Source organism: Scyliorhinus canicula, chromosome 2, assembly GCF_902713615.1.
Source record: "Scyliorhinus canicula chromosome 2, sScyCan1.1, whole genome shotgun sequence".
Classification (NCBI taxonomy): Eukaryota; Metazoa; Chordata; class Chondrichthyes; order Carcharhiniformes; family Scyliorhinidae; genus Scyliorhinus; species Scyliorhinus canicula.
Genome location: NC_052147.1, coordinates 51,525,446 through 51,541,420, shown reverse-complemented (window position 1 = coordinate 51,541,420; position 15,975 = coordinate 51,525,446). Strand labels below are relative to the sequence as shown.

At 50.9% G+C, this 15,975-nt stretch overlaps 1 protein-coding gene across 1 annotated transcript in view; it reads right to left on the bottom strand.

The window, feature by feature from the left end:
- Positions 1-15,975, bottom strand: part of LOC119962247 (inverted formin-2-like) — a 123,474-nt gene that overhangs the window by 42,583 nt on the left and 64,916 nt on the right. The window contains exons 10-11 of the mRNA XM_038790236.1: positions 12,247-12,380; positions 10,735-10,796 (exon numbers count right to left, since the gene is read on the bottom strand). Coding sequence (XP_038646164.1) covers positions 10,735-10,796; positions 12,247-12,380 — 196 coding nt within the window. The remainder of the gene's footprint in view (positions 1-10,734; positions 10,797-12,246; positions 12,381-15,975) is intronic.

The following is a 15,975-nucleotide window of genomic DNA, read 5'->3' as shown; positions in this document are numbered from 1 at the left end:
GCCTGGAGATGGTCGCTCGAAGTTAAAAGTTAGTCCAGAAGACATAAAAATCTGGAAATGTCTTTCTTTGTAAGATTTGAGCCGGATGGTGTAAATGTGGAGGACTGAGGCCAGTATGCTGAACGCATGCGCTATTTCATTCACACCAATGGCATTGAAGGAGATGGGAGACAAAAGGTAATCCTCCAAAACGCATATGGGCCTCGATGTTTAGCATGATCAAAGATAAACCTAACCAGTGGCCCTCGACATTAAGACGTTTAATGAGTTCATGGACCTGGTGAGAAACCATTATAACTCAAAGCCGTTCATAATCCTCCAACACTACATTTTAACACAGCTGGGTGGACCCAGGGGGACCCGTTACGGAATTTCATGCTAGATTGCGGAAGTTGGCGGAGTGATACAGCAGAATATAGATAGACTGGGGAGTTGGGCGGAGAAATGGCAGATGGAGTTCAATCCGGGCAAATGCGAGGTGATGCATTTTGGAAGATCCAATTCAAGAAAAAACTATACGATAAATGAAAAAGCCCTGGGAAAATTGATGTACAGAGAGATCTGGGTGTTCAGGTCCATTGTACACTGAAGGTGGCTGCGCAGGTCGATAGAGTGGTCAAGAAGGCATACGGCATGCTTTCCTTCATTGGAAGGGGTATTGAGTACAAGAGTTGACAGGTCATGTCACAGTTGTATAGGACTTTGGTTAGGTCACATTTGGAATACTGCGTGCAGTTCTGGTCACCACATTACCAAAAGGATGTGGATGCTTTGGAGAAGGTGCAGAGGAGGTTCACCAGGATGTTGCCTGGTATGGAGGGTGCTAGCTATGAAGAGAGGTTGAGTAGATTAGGATTATTTTCATTAGAAAGACGGCGGTTGAGGGGGGACCTCATTGAGGTCTACAAAATCATGAGAGGTATAGACAGGGTGGATAGCAAGAAGCTTTTTCCCAGAGTGGGGTCTCAATTACTAGGGATCACGAGTTCAAGGTGAGAGGGGAAAAGTTTAAGGGAGATATGCGTGGAAAGTTCTTTATGCAGAGGGTGGTGGGTGCCTGGAACGCATTGCTGGCGGAGGTGGTAGAAGTGGGCACGATAGCATCATTTAAGATGTATCTAGACAGAGGATAGGCTGTGGGCAGAGGCCCTGAGTAGGGTAAATTCGACCGCGACATGTGCTAGGCTCGGGCTGATTCAATTTAAGGTCATTCACCAGGCCCATATGACGGTGGCTCGGATGAGCAAATTCTTCGGGATAGAGGACAAATGCGCTAGGTGCGTGGGAGGACCAGCGAACCATGTGCACATGTTTTGGGCATGCCCTGAGCTGAGGGGGTACTGGGAGGGATTTGCGGGGGTCATGTCCCAGGTGCTAAAAACAAGGGTGGTGATGAGTCCAGGGGTGGCAATGTTTGGGGTTCCGGAGGACCCGGGGGTCCAGGGGGAGAAAGAGGCCGATGTTTTGGCCTTTGCTTCCCTGATAGCCCGGCGACGAATACTATTGGCGTGGAGGGACTCAAAGCCCCCGAAGACGGAGTTGTGGCTTGCGGACATGTCGAGTTTCCTGGGTATGGAGAAAATTAAGTTCGCCTTGAGGGGATCTGTGCAGGGGTTCGCCCGGAGGTGGCAACCATTTATTGACCTCTTTGCGGGAGAGTGAGCGTCAGCAGGGGGTGGGGGGGGGGGGGGGGGGGGGGGGGGGGGTAGAGTAGAGTAGGAGGGAAAATATTGCGGGTAGTACCGGTGGGAGAGGAGCGGGCTTGTGCAATATGTTATGATTGAAGTATTGAAAGTAATGGATGTTTGCACATTTTTGCCTTTTTTGCTTTATTTCTGATGATGTCTGTAACTGTTTATAAAGCCAGAAGCTACCTCAATAAAATTGTTTATTAAAAAAAGGATGTATCTAGACAGATACATGAATGGGCAGGGAGCAGAGGGATACAGATCCTTAGAAAATAGGCAACAGTTTTAGATAGAGGATCTGGATCGGCACAGGCTGGGAGGGCCAAAGGGCCTGTTCCAGTGCTGTAATTATTCTTTGTTCTTTGTTCTTTGTGAGGCAAATTTGGCCCATCCCTAACTGAGATGCTACACGATAGGCTAGTGTGTGGGATTAGCAATGTTACAACCCAGAAAATGTTACTGGCAGAGCCCAACCTAGACCTCACAAATGCTACAGAATTGACTTTGTCCCTCCAGAATACCAAGAAAGGAGCACAGGAACTTCAAGGGATGTCTGACAGTAGTGTCCTCCGGTTGGAGAGATGGTCCTTGCAAAGAGAAGCCAGCATATCTGGGGAAGGCACCCAGCTGCCGAGTCCACCATTAACCCAACATTCCAAAAGGGCATCCTGACATTTAAAAAAAGGGCCAGATAACCCCAGAAGTACCCGGGAAACCTTCCCGGAAGATCACACATGTCTGCCGTAGAGCTGCTGGAGGTGCTGTTGAAGGGTACAACCCAGGCAAAGCTACCAGAATTAATGGTATGCCTGGTACCCAGGCCGGAGGCCAAAGCCACCTCAGGCCTGGACTTTGCAAGCATACCAGCCCTCAGGTGTCAAAACGGTGCAGTTAGACTGCGTTGTCACTACCAAGGTCGCCCTGATAAGGATAAGGCTGCTTGTTAATGGTCATTCCTTAGAGATGGAGGTAGATTCGGGAGGTGCTGTCTCCATCATTGGGGAACAGACATTCCAGCATCTCCAAATGGGTATTCTGCCCTTAAACCTAAGGGATACCAGGACCAGACTAGCCATGTACATGGGCACCGCCACGTACCCGGTAGTTTATGGACAGCAGTCAGCATGATTCCCACTCATAATCATGTGAGAATCAGGACCTAGTCTCATGGGCAGGGATTAGCTCCAGAAGATCTGACTGGACTGACTGGAAAATGTTAATACCCTGAAGTATTCCAAAGAGGGCCTGAGTAAAATAAAAGGAGGGAGGGCCAAGTTTTATATGGACCCTGATGCCTTACCAAAATAATTCAGCGCTCAGCCAGTTCCATAGGGCGCGATTCTCCGCTGCCCACGATGGGTCGGAGAATAGCGGGAGGGCCTTCACGACAATTTTTCCCGCCCTCCCGCTATTCTCCCCCCCCCCCCCCCCCCCCCCCCCCCACGGCCGCCCCAAGGCACGAATCGCTGCTCGCCGTTTTTTACGCCGAACAGCGATTCTCCCCAGGCCGATGGGCCGAGTTCCCAGGCCTTTACGGCTGTTTTCACGAACGCGATCACACCTGCTCTCACCGTTCGTGAAAACAGCCGCAAAGTGCTCGTCCCGGACAACTATGGCACCGATTGGCACTGCTGCACCAGGGCCGTGCCAAGGGTGGCATAGGCCTGCGATCGGTGGGCACTGATCGCGGGCAGCGGGTCCGATACCCGCGCACTATTTGTTCCTCCGCTGTCCCGCAGGATCAGTCCGCGGGGCGGCTGAGGGGCATGACGGCCCGCGCATGCGCGTGTTTGACGCGTCTGCGTGATGACGTCATCCATGCATGTGCGGGTTGGAGCCGTCCAACCCGCGCATGCGCGGCTGACGTCATCATGCGCGTCAGCCGGTGTGACGCTTGGCGCGCGGACTTAGCGACGGTCGCTAAGCCCGCGATGCCGTGCTTCACGGGGCCCCGCTGTTAGCCCCGCCCGGGGGGGGGGAGAATCGGGTCCTGGGAGGGGGTGCGGAGGCTGCTGTGAAACACGGCTAGTTTCACGACAGCCTTTACGACTCGCCGCATTTGCGGAGAATCGCGCCCTTCTTTGCTTGCCAAGGTAGAGACGCAAATTGAGTGATTGGAAAGCCTCTGGGTGATACGCCCAGGTACAGTCTGTAGAGTGGGCTGTGCCAGTGGTCCCCATCCTCAAGCCCAACCCGTCAGTCCACTTTTGCAGAGATTACATACTTATAGTCAACAGCGCCTCATAACTAGACCTGTTACCCATGCCACTTATAGAGGATTTGTATGCCAAATTGGCAGCTGGTCAAACCTTCATGAAACTGGATATGAGCCATGCTTTTCTCCAGCTCGAACTTGATGAAATATCCAGAATATACATCACAATTAACATCTATATGAGTCTGTAAGAATATACACGCCTGCCCTTTGGAGACTTGCTGGCACGCTCCATTTTCAGAGTGTCATGGAAAATATTCTCCAAGGGCTGCCTAGGGTGGCAGTGTATTTCAATGATGTATTAACCACTGGAGCCACTGAACAAGAGTACCCAGCAAATTTGGAAGAGTTCTTGAGGCGTAGTCTCAAGAGCGAGAAATGCGTATTCCAGGCAGCTGAAGTGATCTACCATGGGTACTGGTTAGATAAGAGAGGCCTACATTCCGTGCAGGATAAAGTCAAGGCCATCAATGAGGTGCCGACCACATGAAATACAACCGAGTTGAAATCTTTTTTTAGGTCTGATAAATTACTGTGGGAAATTCACTCCTGCACATGTTACTGAAAAACATCAAAGGTGGTCATGGGAGGCACCGCAGATTGAAGCCTTCGCAAATGTAAAACAGCAACTGCTATCCTCGAATATGCTGGCCCATTATGATTCCAGAAAATAACTAATAACTGATGAGTGATGCCTCGCCATATGGAGTGGGTGAAGTCCTCTCCTATCGATACTCGTCCAGAATCCTGATGGATGCGGAGTGGCGTTATTTGCAGCTCGAAAAGGAGGGTTTGGCTGACACTTGGTTTGAAAAACTTCCACCAGTGTAATAAAATATACCAATATATCATAGTGCAGACACACATTGATGAACACACACAGGGACCAATCAACATGTACAAACACCGCAGCCAGTTAGAATACACACACTATAAAGGCAGAGGGCACCATGGTTCCCGTTTATTCTGGGTGCTGCCTCTGAGTGTAACAGGAATTTATTCAGCCCAGCACAGACTCACAACACGTGCTGAGAGAATCAACTGGTTCGGACAAGGCTTAGGTCTCTAGTTCAAGTTAGCATTATTTAGACCCACAGTCATTGTGTGTTAGTTAGTTAGAAGTAGTTAATAAAATTGAGTTGAACCTTCATCTGTGTTGGAAGTGTCTGTTCATCTCTCAAGCTTACACAAGCCAACACAACATGATACCAGGAGTTGAGGAATGCTCGCACTTCTGAGACCTACCCTTCAGTGATCTGCCTTCCACCAGTCTCCAGCCATCCAACAGCCATCCTACAGAATGGACTCCGTTCGTCCGCCGCCGCCTCTCCACATTGCAGGGAATCTGGGCTCCCACTGGAAACTTTTCAAACAGCGCTTCCAGCTGTACCTCAAAGCCAGGGACCTGGAAGCTGCCTCGGACGAACGTAATTTTGCTCTCTTCCTCTTCGCAGCCGGTGACCATGCTCTGCACATTTACAACTTGCTCACCTTTGATGAGGGGGAGGACAAATCGAAGTTCAAGACCATAATTCTGAAGTTCAACAGCCACTGTGCGGTCGAGGTCAACGAGAGCTTCGAGAGATACATGTTTCAGCAGCGAATTCAGGGTAAGGACGAGCCTTTCCAGTCCTTTATTACCCACCTCCACGTCCTCGCGCAGTCCTGCAACTACGGGTCCACCTCCTACTCCATGCTCCGTGACCAGATGATAAAATCCATTCAGGCTCTGGACCTGAATGATGGCGGCCATTTCGCGCGTTTTTCACGGAGTCCCGCACCCACACGCAGCGAGCGCGCTGACGTCACGGCCAGCTTCGCGCAGGTGCGTGTTACATTGGACCGCCCCGCGCATGGGCGGTGGTGCAATGAACGTCCAGACGCTCCGGCGTGCCGAAACTGCGGCTCCACCACTTAAAGCGGCAATATCCCGCGAAGTCCCGACGCTGCCTGCAGTGTGGGAAACGAGGCCATTACGCTGCAATGTGCAGATCTTCCATGCCTGCTGTTTTTCGAAGGTCCACCCAGCCCCATAGAGATGTCAGGGCTATCCAGCCTGCCATCAATGAACCTACTCTACACCTTGATTCTGACTATGCCTGCAGTGACCCACAGATCCCGTTCCAAATCGGCGTCGTTACTACGAACAGGATGTCCCCCAACTGTGGCACTAAACCTGTCCACGTCCACAGCGTCAGCCAGGATGATGAGTGGTGTGCCACCCTTACGGTCAACCAGAGTCCGTCGCCCACCTCAGAGACTGAACTTATGAACTCTGCACACGTGGACTTTTTAAAATGTTTTTTTTCCCCCATATTCTTTGGTGTTGCATTCGTTATCCAGTGATTTGTAAATAGATTTGTTGGTTGTTCCAGTTCATGGTAGTCATCTGCACCAGCACCTTCCTCTGTAAATAGTCTTATTCCCTGTATATAGCCTTGTACATAGGTCTTCGCACCTCACACGTAGCTAGGTACATCCTCCACACACCCACACTATTTATTATCATATGCCTATATCAACAATTTTTTTATAAAAGGAGGGATGTCATAATATACACCAGTATATCATGGTGCAGACACACATTAATTGACACACACAGGCACCAATCAACATGTACAAACACCGCAGCCAATCACCAGTTAGAATACATACACTATAAAGGCAGAGGGCACCACGGTTCCCGCTCATTCTGGGTGCTGCCTCTGAGTGTAACAAGAACTTATTCAGCCCAGCACGGACTCACAACACGTGCTGAGAGAATCAACTGGTTTGGACAAGGCTTAGGTCTCTAGTTCAAGTTAGCATTATTTAGACCCACAGTCATCGTGTGTTAGTTAGAAGTAGTTAATAAAATTGAGTTGAACCTTCAGCTGTGTTGGATGTGTCTGTTCATTTCTCAAGCCTACACAAGTCAACACAACAACCAGTATGTCTACGGTTGACATTTTGCAATCATAACAGACCACAAACCTTTGCTGGATCTCTTCAAAGAACATGAAGTAATTTTCCCCATCGCCTTGTATCAGATCCAACTTTGAGCCCAGATATTGACGGCCTATGAATTCTCCCTCAGGCACTTCCCTGAAGCGTATATTGCCAACGCGGACTCCCTGAGCCACCTCCCACTACCCACGAGCTTTGCCCCTTTTCTGGCGCTGAAAGAAGCGGTCATGGCTTTAAACTTTTTAGATACCTTGCCTGTATCTGCAAACCAGATCAGAGCCTGAACTCAGAAGAACCCCACATTGTCGTAGCCAATTCATAGGATCCTCAATGGATTGATCTGAGCTCACCCAACGGATGAAGTGAAGCCCTTCCTCACAAAAAGACACAAACTAAGTGACCCCTACCCAGGTCGGCACCCAATTCTGATGGAGTTACACAACAGTCACCCTGTGGTATCCAAGATAACGATGCTCGTGAGGAGCTATGTTTGGTGGCCCAGGCTCGAAACAGATATTGAGGACTTGGTGAAGCAATGCTCCTTGTGCAGGAGAACTAGGGGCTCCCACCTTTGGCCTCTTTATACCCTTGGGAAGGAAAAAGTCTGGAGGCATACGTCTTTTTATATCCATGGCCAGGAAGACCATGAGTACAGGTGTACATAGACTTCTGATCCATTCTTCGGATCACTGTTTCTCATTGACGCCCATTCTAAATAGCTGGAGGTGCATCGGGTGGCCTCCACAACGTCTCACCCAACAATATAAAGACTCTGGCAAAGTGTTTGCACCTATGGCGTACCAGAGGTCGTCATATCCAAAAATGGTACCGCTTTTACCAATGGAGAGTTCCAGACATCCTTGAAGTCAATTGGCCACCAAGCACATCCGGACAGCGCCATACCACCCATCATCCAATGGTCTGGCAGAGCGGGCGGTACAGACATTCACAAATAGAATGAAAAAACAGCCAGCAGGTTCCATGGACACAAGTGTGGCTTGATTCCAGTTTGTCTACCGAGCCACATCTCACACATGACGGGAGTCGCCCTAGTTGAACTATTTTTTAAAAAAAATTTAGATTACCCAATTATTTTTTCCAATTAAGGGGCAATTTAGCATGGCCAATCCACCTACACCGCACATTTTTGGGTTGTGGGGGCGAAACCCACGCAGACACGGGGAGAATGTGCAAACTCCACACGGACAGTGACCCAGAGCCAGGATCGAACCTGGGACCTCAGCGCTGTGAGGCGGTTGTGCTAACCACTAGGCCGCCGTGCTGCCCTGCCCCAGTTGAACTATTGATGGGACGCTGACTGCGCACCAGGCTGAGACTGCTACTTCTCAATTTGATGGGAAGGTGGAGTCCAAGCAGGAGAGCCAAGAGAGGAATTACAATGCCAGGGGACCTGAGAGAACATTTAAAACAGGAGATGCCGTATATGTACAGAACTTTGAGGATGGCTCCAATGAATCCCTGTAGCCGTGTTGCAGGAGACAGGGCTTGCTTCCCATAAATTCAAGGCCCAAGAAAAGGCTGTGATAACAGATCTCTGATGGCTTTTCTTAATGAAGCAGTTTGCCCTGGAAATTATTTTTTTTTAAATTTAGTGGACCCAATTCATTTTTTCCAATTAAGGGGCACATTAGGGTGGTCAATCCGCCTACCCTGCACATCTTTGGGTTGTGGGGGCGAAACCCACGCAAACACGGGGAGAATGTGCAAAGTGACCCAGAGCCGGGATCGAACCTGGGACCTTGGCGCCGTGAGGCAACAGTGCTACTCACTGCGTCACTCGTCCTGGATATTATTAATGATATTTCTAAATACATGCCTGCCACTTGTCTTCTACTGTGTCCTGTGTCCCTCTCTCCTATAGCTTACCACCCTCTCTTTTTGCTCTCTCCTTCCCCAGACTCTTCTCCCCCCTCCCCTCCACCCCTCCCAAACTCTCATGGTCAGCCACAACCCACCCTTCTGCTGGGAGAATGATCCCTTGTTTTTTTTCCATAAAAGTAATGCTGAACTTGAGGGATGGAGCAGAGGCAACACAGAAGCGAACATGTTACCCAGATCTTGCTGCATGCTTCATTATCTGGGGAACAGAACACTGCATCCACCAGCAAACATTCCCCTTTCTGACCTTATGGATGGAAGGCAAGTCATTGATGGGGCAATCAAAGATGGCTGTGTCTCAGACACTGCCCTGAAAAACTCTCCTTCAGGTGAGGTGATTTTCCTCTCAAATGTTGAGTTCTGTTGTCTTGTCTTCGCAATGATTCATACAGAACTGCTGATGACTTGCTTAGAATAATGATTTGTTAGTTAACACTTGGAAGATAGCATACAGAAGACTATAATAATTTTTTTTTAAAAATTTAGATTACCCAATTATTTTTTCCAATTAAGGGGCAATTTAGTGTGGCCAATCCACCTACTCTGCACATCTTTGGGTTGTGGGGGCGAAACCCACGCAGACACGGGTTGAATGTGCAAACTCCACACGGACAGTGACCCAGAGCCGGGATCGAACCTGGGACCTCAGCGCCGTGAGGCAGCTGTGCTAACCACTAGGCCACCGTGCTGCCCTAGAAGGCTATAATAATGATCTTTCTTGTCACATTACCACTGCAATGAAGTTACTGTAAAAATTCCCTAGTCGCCACATTCCGCCATCTGTTCGGATACACAGAGGGAGAATTCAGAATGCCAATTCACCTAACAGCACGTCTTTCGGGACTTGTAGGAGGAAACTAGAGCACCCGGAGGAAACCCCACGCAGACACTGGGAGAACGTGCAGACTCCACACAGACAGTAACCTAAGCCGGAAATCAAACTTGGGATCCTGGAGCTGTGAAGCAACAGTGCTCCCACTCTGGAACTACCCAATGTTCGATTGTCCTTGTGTACGCCTTATTACCAACTGGTAAGTCACATCACGTGATCAAGGTCTGGCGCCACCAGCTGGTTGGAGGTCGCATTACTAACTGCATGCAATCTTATTCACAGCCATATCAGCACATCAACAACCACAACCACCTTACTCTGTGCTAGACTAGGTTGCTCTGGAACTACCCGATGTTTGACTGCCCTTGTGTGTACGCCTTATTACCAATTGGTAAGTCTGCCACAATGTGTGATCAAGGTCTGACGCTACCAGCAGGTTGGAGGTCACATTACTAACTACATACAATCTTATTCACATACATATCAACACATCCACAACCACAGCCGCAGCCACCTTCCTTTGTGCTAGCTTTGGCTCCCCCCAGTGGAAACCTTTTCTCCCTGATTCCCATTGTTGGGGTGACTGGATGCCACATTCTGTCAAATTCTGCCGAATGTCTTGGGCTGTCATTCTCACCTCACCTTTGGAATCGGCTTGGCTAAGATTGCAGCTACTTCTGCAGCTTCATCTTGAAGAAGTGCAGGCTGGTTTTAAATAGTGCAGGTCAGTTTTAAATGGTGTTAGTTGGATTCCCTGCTGAGGTGTACAGCCACTGAACTGTGTGTTTAGCGCTGGGCTGCATGCCTCTATAATTAATATATCTAATTTTACCCCCTCAGGTTTCAAGTTGAAATTAATATAGACATCTCATCGACCCAATTGTAACATTCAACTAAAGTTCCTCCCATTTCAGGGGGAACTTTGTGTGTTGGCCGTACATACCACCATGTTTCAACTGGAGATCCAAAATTCCAACATAGATTTGCACCCCATAAACCTTGATTTGCGAATGTTTATGGAGTTGAAAATCTGGGCCATTATGTCACAGGAACCAACAAGCCAAAAGGATGGAGGAAGCAGGAAAGCAAAGTTGGCAACTATTTTGTGAATGCCACCACAATCTAAAACAAAACAATTATGCAGCATGACTCACCATCTGAACTGTTTTAAAAAAATGTTCAAATTCAGGCTTTTCCTAGGATCGAGAAACGTGACCTGAAAAAAAAGAGCAAGAACGTATTTTACGGGAATGTGGGGATCCCAAAATTCTTTCCAGAGTATTTATTTTCTTTGATTTAGTAACGGTTTATAATTTAACCTGATATGTAACATGCTGTTCATTTATTGTGGATAACAGCTTAGCAATCGGTCTGCAAGAAAAATTAATTAGCTGAAATGTGGAATATTGTGTGGATAAATCTGACTCGCTGCCCAACCGGAATCATGCTAACCTCCCCGCTCTACTTAGTCTCCAGAATGGAAGGTTTCACCCTCAGTTTAAAAGACAATGGGACACGTTGCACCTGGCGTGGACCCAGGCGCAACCGTTGAATCACGCAAGAGCCCCAGCTGGGGCTCCGCGCCGGGCCAATCGTGAGGCATCAACTCGCTACCCCTGCCGCGATCTGGATTCAACCTCGTTGGTCAAGATCCAGATTTGCATATTTAAATGTGCAAAATGGTGCCCAGGACTCAACAGCCGTGCCTCTGAGACCTCGCTAGGATGCCGTTTAATACTGGTCCACACAAATGTGGACCAGGTGTAACGGTGCCTTGGTGGGTGGGGGGTGGGGGGGGGGGGGTCTCACAGGCCATTATAGACCCACTGGTGGTTGGGGACAGGGCAGGATGGCCCTGGCACTCCCCCTAGTACTTGAGCACATTGGCAATGCCAGCCTGGCGCACTGCTACCCGGGCACCCTGGCAGTGTCACCTTGACATTGTTAGGGTGTCCGGGAGGTACTTCCAGTGTGCCAGGATCACCGCCTGGATGCCAGAGTTCCCAGGTGCCAGGTTGGCACTGCCAGGGGTCAGGCTTGGGAGGGGCCCTTACCAATTAGAGGGCGGCTGAGGGGGGGTTCTCAGGGGCCTCTGCAGCATTTTTGGGGTAAAAGGGTGGGGGGGGGGGAGTTGATAAAGTAGGGGGACCTGAAAGGAGGGGGGGGGAGGGAGATCAGGGTTGCCCGTTCATAATGGTGCCGCGATCTGCGAGGTCAGCTCGCCAGCAAGAAATCCCTCTAAATGTGGCCTCGGAAGGGAGAAACTCCCCAAGGCCAAACAAAACGGCAAAGTGCCGATGAATAGCTGGGTGATTCCCGGTGCTACAGCTGCCGAAAACACCCCGCTAAACCCGCTCAAAAGCAGACTTTAACATTTGTCCGCTGAATCGCGCCCAATGCCTTTGATGATGTTACACTCCTGGAGTACGAAAGTAGCAGCCTGGATTATGTGTTTGTCTCCAGCGTAAAGTTTCAACCTACATTCAGGAGATGGGGCTGCCGCCACTGAGCCAAGGTTGATACTTAAAGGGCAGAATATAATGGGCTGAGGTGGGCAATGCATTCTTACCACCACAAGCTATGGGACTTTCTTACAGCACCTGTAACATCATCATTGAACTATTATAATACGCTTCTCTTAAAATAATACATTACTCTGTTGTTACCTCCTTTGACTCCTTTTTGAAGAGGGCTTGATCTTTTTCTTTTGCTTTTGATGAGACGCAGAAAAGCTGTCCAATGGTGTCATAATCAGGATTTATCGAATTATTCTGGCTCAGTGACCATATAGAATTCCTTTCTGGAATAATAAACAAAGATTGGAATTCATGCATGAGTCACTATACAGTACAAGATGCTACTGAACAGGAGCTGGGGGAGGTCAATCCAGTAGCAGCAGAGTCAAGAAGGATTGTGGCTTTTACTGTCATTTAAACTGACTTTTGTTCACTGAGTGATTCCCACCACAGGCAACAAGGTGATTATACGGGGCTGTGATGTGACTGAAAGAAAGTACTGATGTCATTGCACAATGGTACGAATGAAGAAAGTAAGCCTTTGATAGAACTTATGAAAGAATTGTAAATCCCAAGAGAAATTTAGCCACTATCAGGCTCAGACTAAAAACTGGTGTGTAACTCTCCATTTTCACAGACCAGTTTTCTCTCCTAATATTGAGCCTATTAGATAGAAGAAAATGAGCGGATGTGGTTCACGCCATCACTCTGACGGGGCCGTGTCTCAAAGAGCCGGCCACTGGCTGCACAGAGATCGCGATGCCACCTTTAAAGTGCGCCCCGATCAGCGCTGCATAGTAACGCCCCCAGATCCCATCATGGAGCGTCCTGGGGCTCACCCTGCCGCCCACTCTGCCCCGTCAAACCTCGCTGGCATACTGCCATCCATGCAACCCCCCCCCCACCACACGCCCCATGAGGACATGGAGGCCCATTGAGAACAACTGTGGCCCGATGCTGAGATGCTCCATGCCATTAGGAAGAAACATTAGCTTCTGAGGCGTTAAAGCGGCGCGGGGAGTTATAATATTTAAAACAGTGACATCTCAGAATTTCACAGATGACAGAGTCTCTGAGCTAATAGAATCTAACGTCACCCGTGCCCACCTTGTGAACCTAGTATTTCTTAACCTTTTCTACCCTCCCACTATGTTTAGCAGTGTCCCCAAAAATGCACATTTAAGGCAGAGACAGTTGCCGTCTTCCGCGCACTGATGACTGAGATGCTCTTAGCGGGCGTCCTCTGGAGCGCCGAGACCTGGAGGTCTACGTCCGGGTGACACTAGTGTTGTTGTGTCACCCTGTCCTGTCTGCTGTGCCTGAGTTACTCTGGTCTCTGGGTAGGGGAGTCAGTTTGCCTGGTCAGTCCAGGGTCTGCTGCATGGAAGGTGTCAGGCTGTGCTCCAGCGAATCCTCTCCCTCCAGGTGCTTGTGGCTCCCTGGATCACTCCATGGGACAGAGGGGCAGCTAGAGAGAGATCCAAAAGCACCGCCGTCCTCTGGCACAGGCACTCGTGGATGCCCACCAGTGTCTGCACTATGCAGTTCAAGCCCTCAGCCATGGTGCTCAGGGACTGAGACACATTTCGGACATCTCCAGCCATGCATCTGATTTCAGGCACAAGGCACTGTGACTGCCACGCTGGCAGTATTACTCTGGGTGCCTCCCATCGCCGGCACAATCCTCTGCTAGAGAAGACTTGGGACTCATCCAATCGGTCTTGCAGTCGCAGGAGTGTTGCTGATACTCCTTCCTGGTATTCCCGTCTCTGCATCTCAGCAGCTGAGGGATGAACAACTGACTTGCAGGCACTGGGGAGCCAGGAGAGGCATATGGACGATAAGGGAATAGTGTAGAGGGACTTTAGAGGGGTTTCACAGGACGGCGCAACATCGAGAGCCGAAGGGCCTGTACTGCGCTGTAATGTTCTATGTTCTATGTGTCCCCCTTGCCACTTGTTCCCGAGCCACCAAGCTGACAACCCTGGCACCTAAAGCTGTGCCCAACCTGCCTTTGAACTGTGGGGAGCTAATGGAGTTTAGGGTTAACTCTTGAGAGCCAACTATTCTCACCTGCATGAAGCTCGGGATTCTAACTGGGCACAATTGGTCTCTCCTTCAGGCACCAAGCTTAGTAGGGGTGGGCAATGCAGAGAGCTAATCAATGTCATCCCTCCATATTTAGGCCTGCTGGATTGCTAATCCCCAGGTTGACAGTGGCTTCTATCCCCTCCCTGGTGCTCGGAGGAGACAGTGGCTTCTGTCCCCTCCATGGTGCTCCGAGGAGACAGTGGCTTCTGTCCCTCCCTGGTGCTCGGAGGAGACAGTGGCTTCTGTCCCCTCCCTGGTGCTCGGAGGAGACAGTGGCTTCTGTCCCCTCCCTGGTGCTCGGAGGAGACAGTGGCTTCTGTCCCTCCCTGGTGCTCGGAGGAGACAGTGGCTTCTGTCTCTCCCTGGTGCTCGGAGGAGACAGTGGCTTCTGTCCCCTCCCTGGTGCTCGGAGGAGACAGTGGCTTCTGTCCCCTCCCTGGTGCTCGGAGCAGACAGTGGCTTCTGTCCCCTCCCTGGTGCTCGGAGGAGACAGTGGCTTCTGTCCCCTCCCTGGTGCTCGGAGAAGACAGTGGCTTCTGTCCCTCCCTGGTGCTCGGAGCAGACAGTGGCTTCTGTCCCTCCCTGGTGCTCGGAGGAGACAGTGGCTTCTGTCCCCTCCCTGGTGCTCGGAGGAGACAATGGCTTCTGTCTCTCCCTGTTGCTCGGAGCAGACAGTGGCTTCTGTGTCTCCCTGGTGCTCGGAGCAGACAGTGGCTTCTGTCCCTCCCTGGTGCTCGGAGGAGACAATGGCTTCTGTCCCTCCCTGGTGCTCGGAGGAGACAGTCGCTTCTGTCCCTCCCTGGAGCTCGGAGGAGACAGTGGCTTCTGTCTCTCCCTGGTGCTGGGAGGAGACAGTGGCTTCTGTCCCCGTCCTGGTGCTCGGAGGAGACAGTGGCTTCTGTCCCTTCCTGGTGCTTGGAGCAGACAGTGGCTTCTGTCCCTTCCTGGTGCTCGGAGGAGACAGTGGCTTCTGTCCCTCCCTGGTGCTCGGAGGAGACAGTGGCTTCTGTCCCCGTCCTGGTGCTCGGAAGAGACAGTGGCTTCTGTCCCCTCCCTGGTGCTCGGAGCAGACAGTGGCTTCTGTCCCCTCCCTGGTGCTCGGAGGAGACAGTGGCTTCTGTCCCTCCCTGGTGCTCGGAGGAGACAGTGGCTTCTGTCTCTCCCTGGTGCTCGGAGGAGACAGTGGCTTCTGTCCCCTCCCTGGTGCTCGGAGGAGACAGTGGCTTCTGTCCCCTCCCTGGTGCTCGGAGGAGACAGTGGCTTCTGTCCCTTCCTGGTGCTCGGAGCAGACAGTGGCTTCTGTCCCTCCCTGGTGCTCGGAGGGGACAGTGGCTTCTGTCCCCTCCCTGGTGCTCGGAGGAGACAGTGGCTTCTGTCCCTCCCTGGTGCTCGGAGGAGACAGTGGCTTCTGTCCCTCCCTGGTGCTCGGAGGAGACAGTGGCTTCTGTCCCTCCCTGGTGCTCAGAGGAGACAGTGGCTTCTGTCTCTCCCTGGTGCTCGGAGGAGACAGTGGCTTCTGTCTCTCCCTGGTGCTCGGAGCAGACAGTGGCTTCTGTCCCTCCCTGGTGCTCAGAGGAGACAGTGGCTTCTGTCCCTCCCTGGTGCTCGGAGGAGACAGTGGCTTCTGTCCCTCCCTGGTGCTCGGAGGAGACAGTGGCTTCTGTCCCTCCCTGGTGCTCGGAGGAGACAGTGGCTTCTGTCCCTCCCTGGTGCTCGGAGGAGACAGTGGCTTCTGTCCCTCCCTGGTGCTCAGAGGAGACAGTGGCTTCTGTCTCTCCCTGGTGCTCG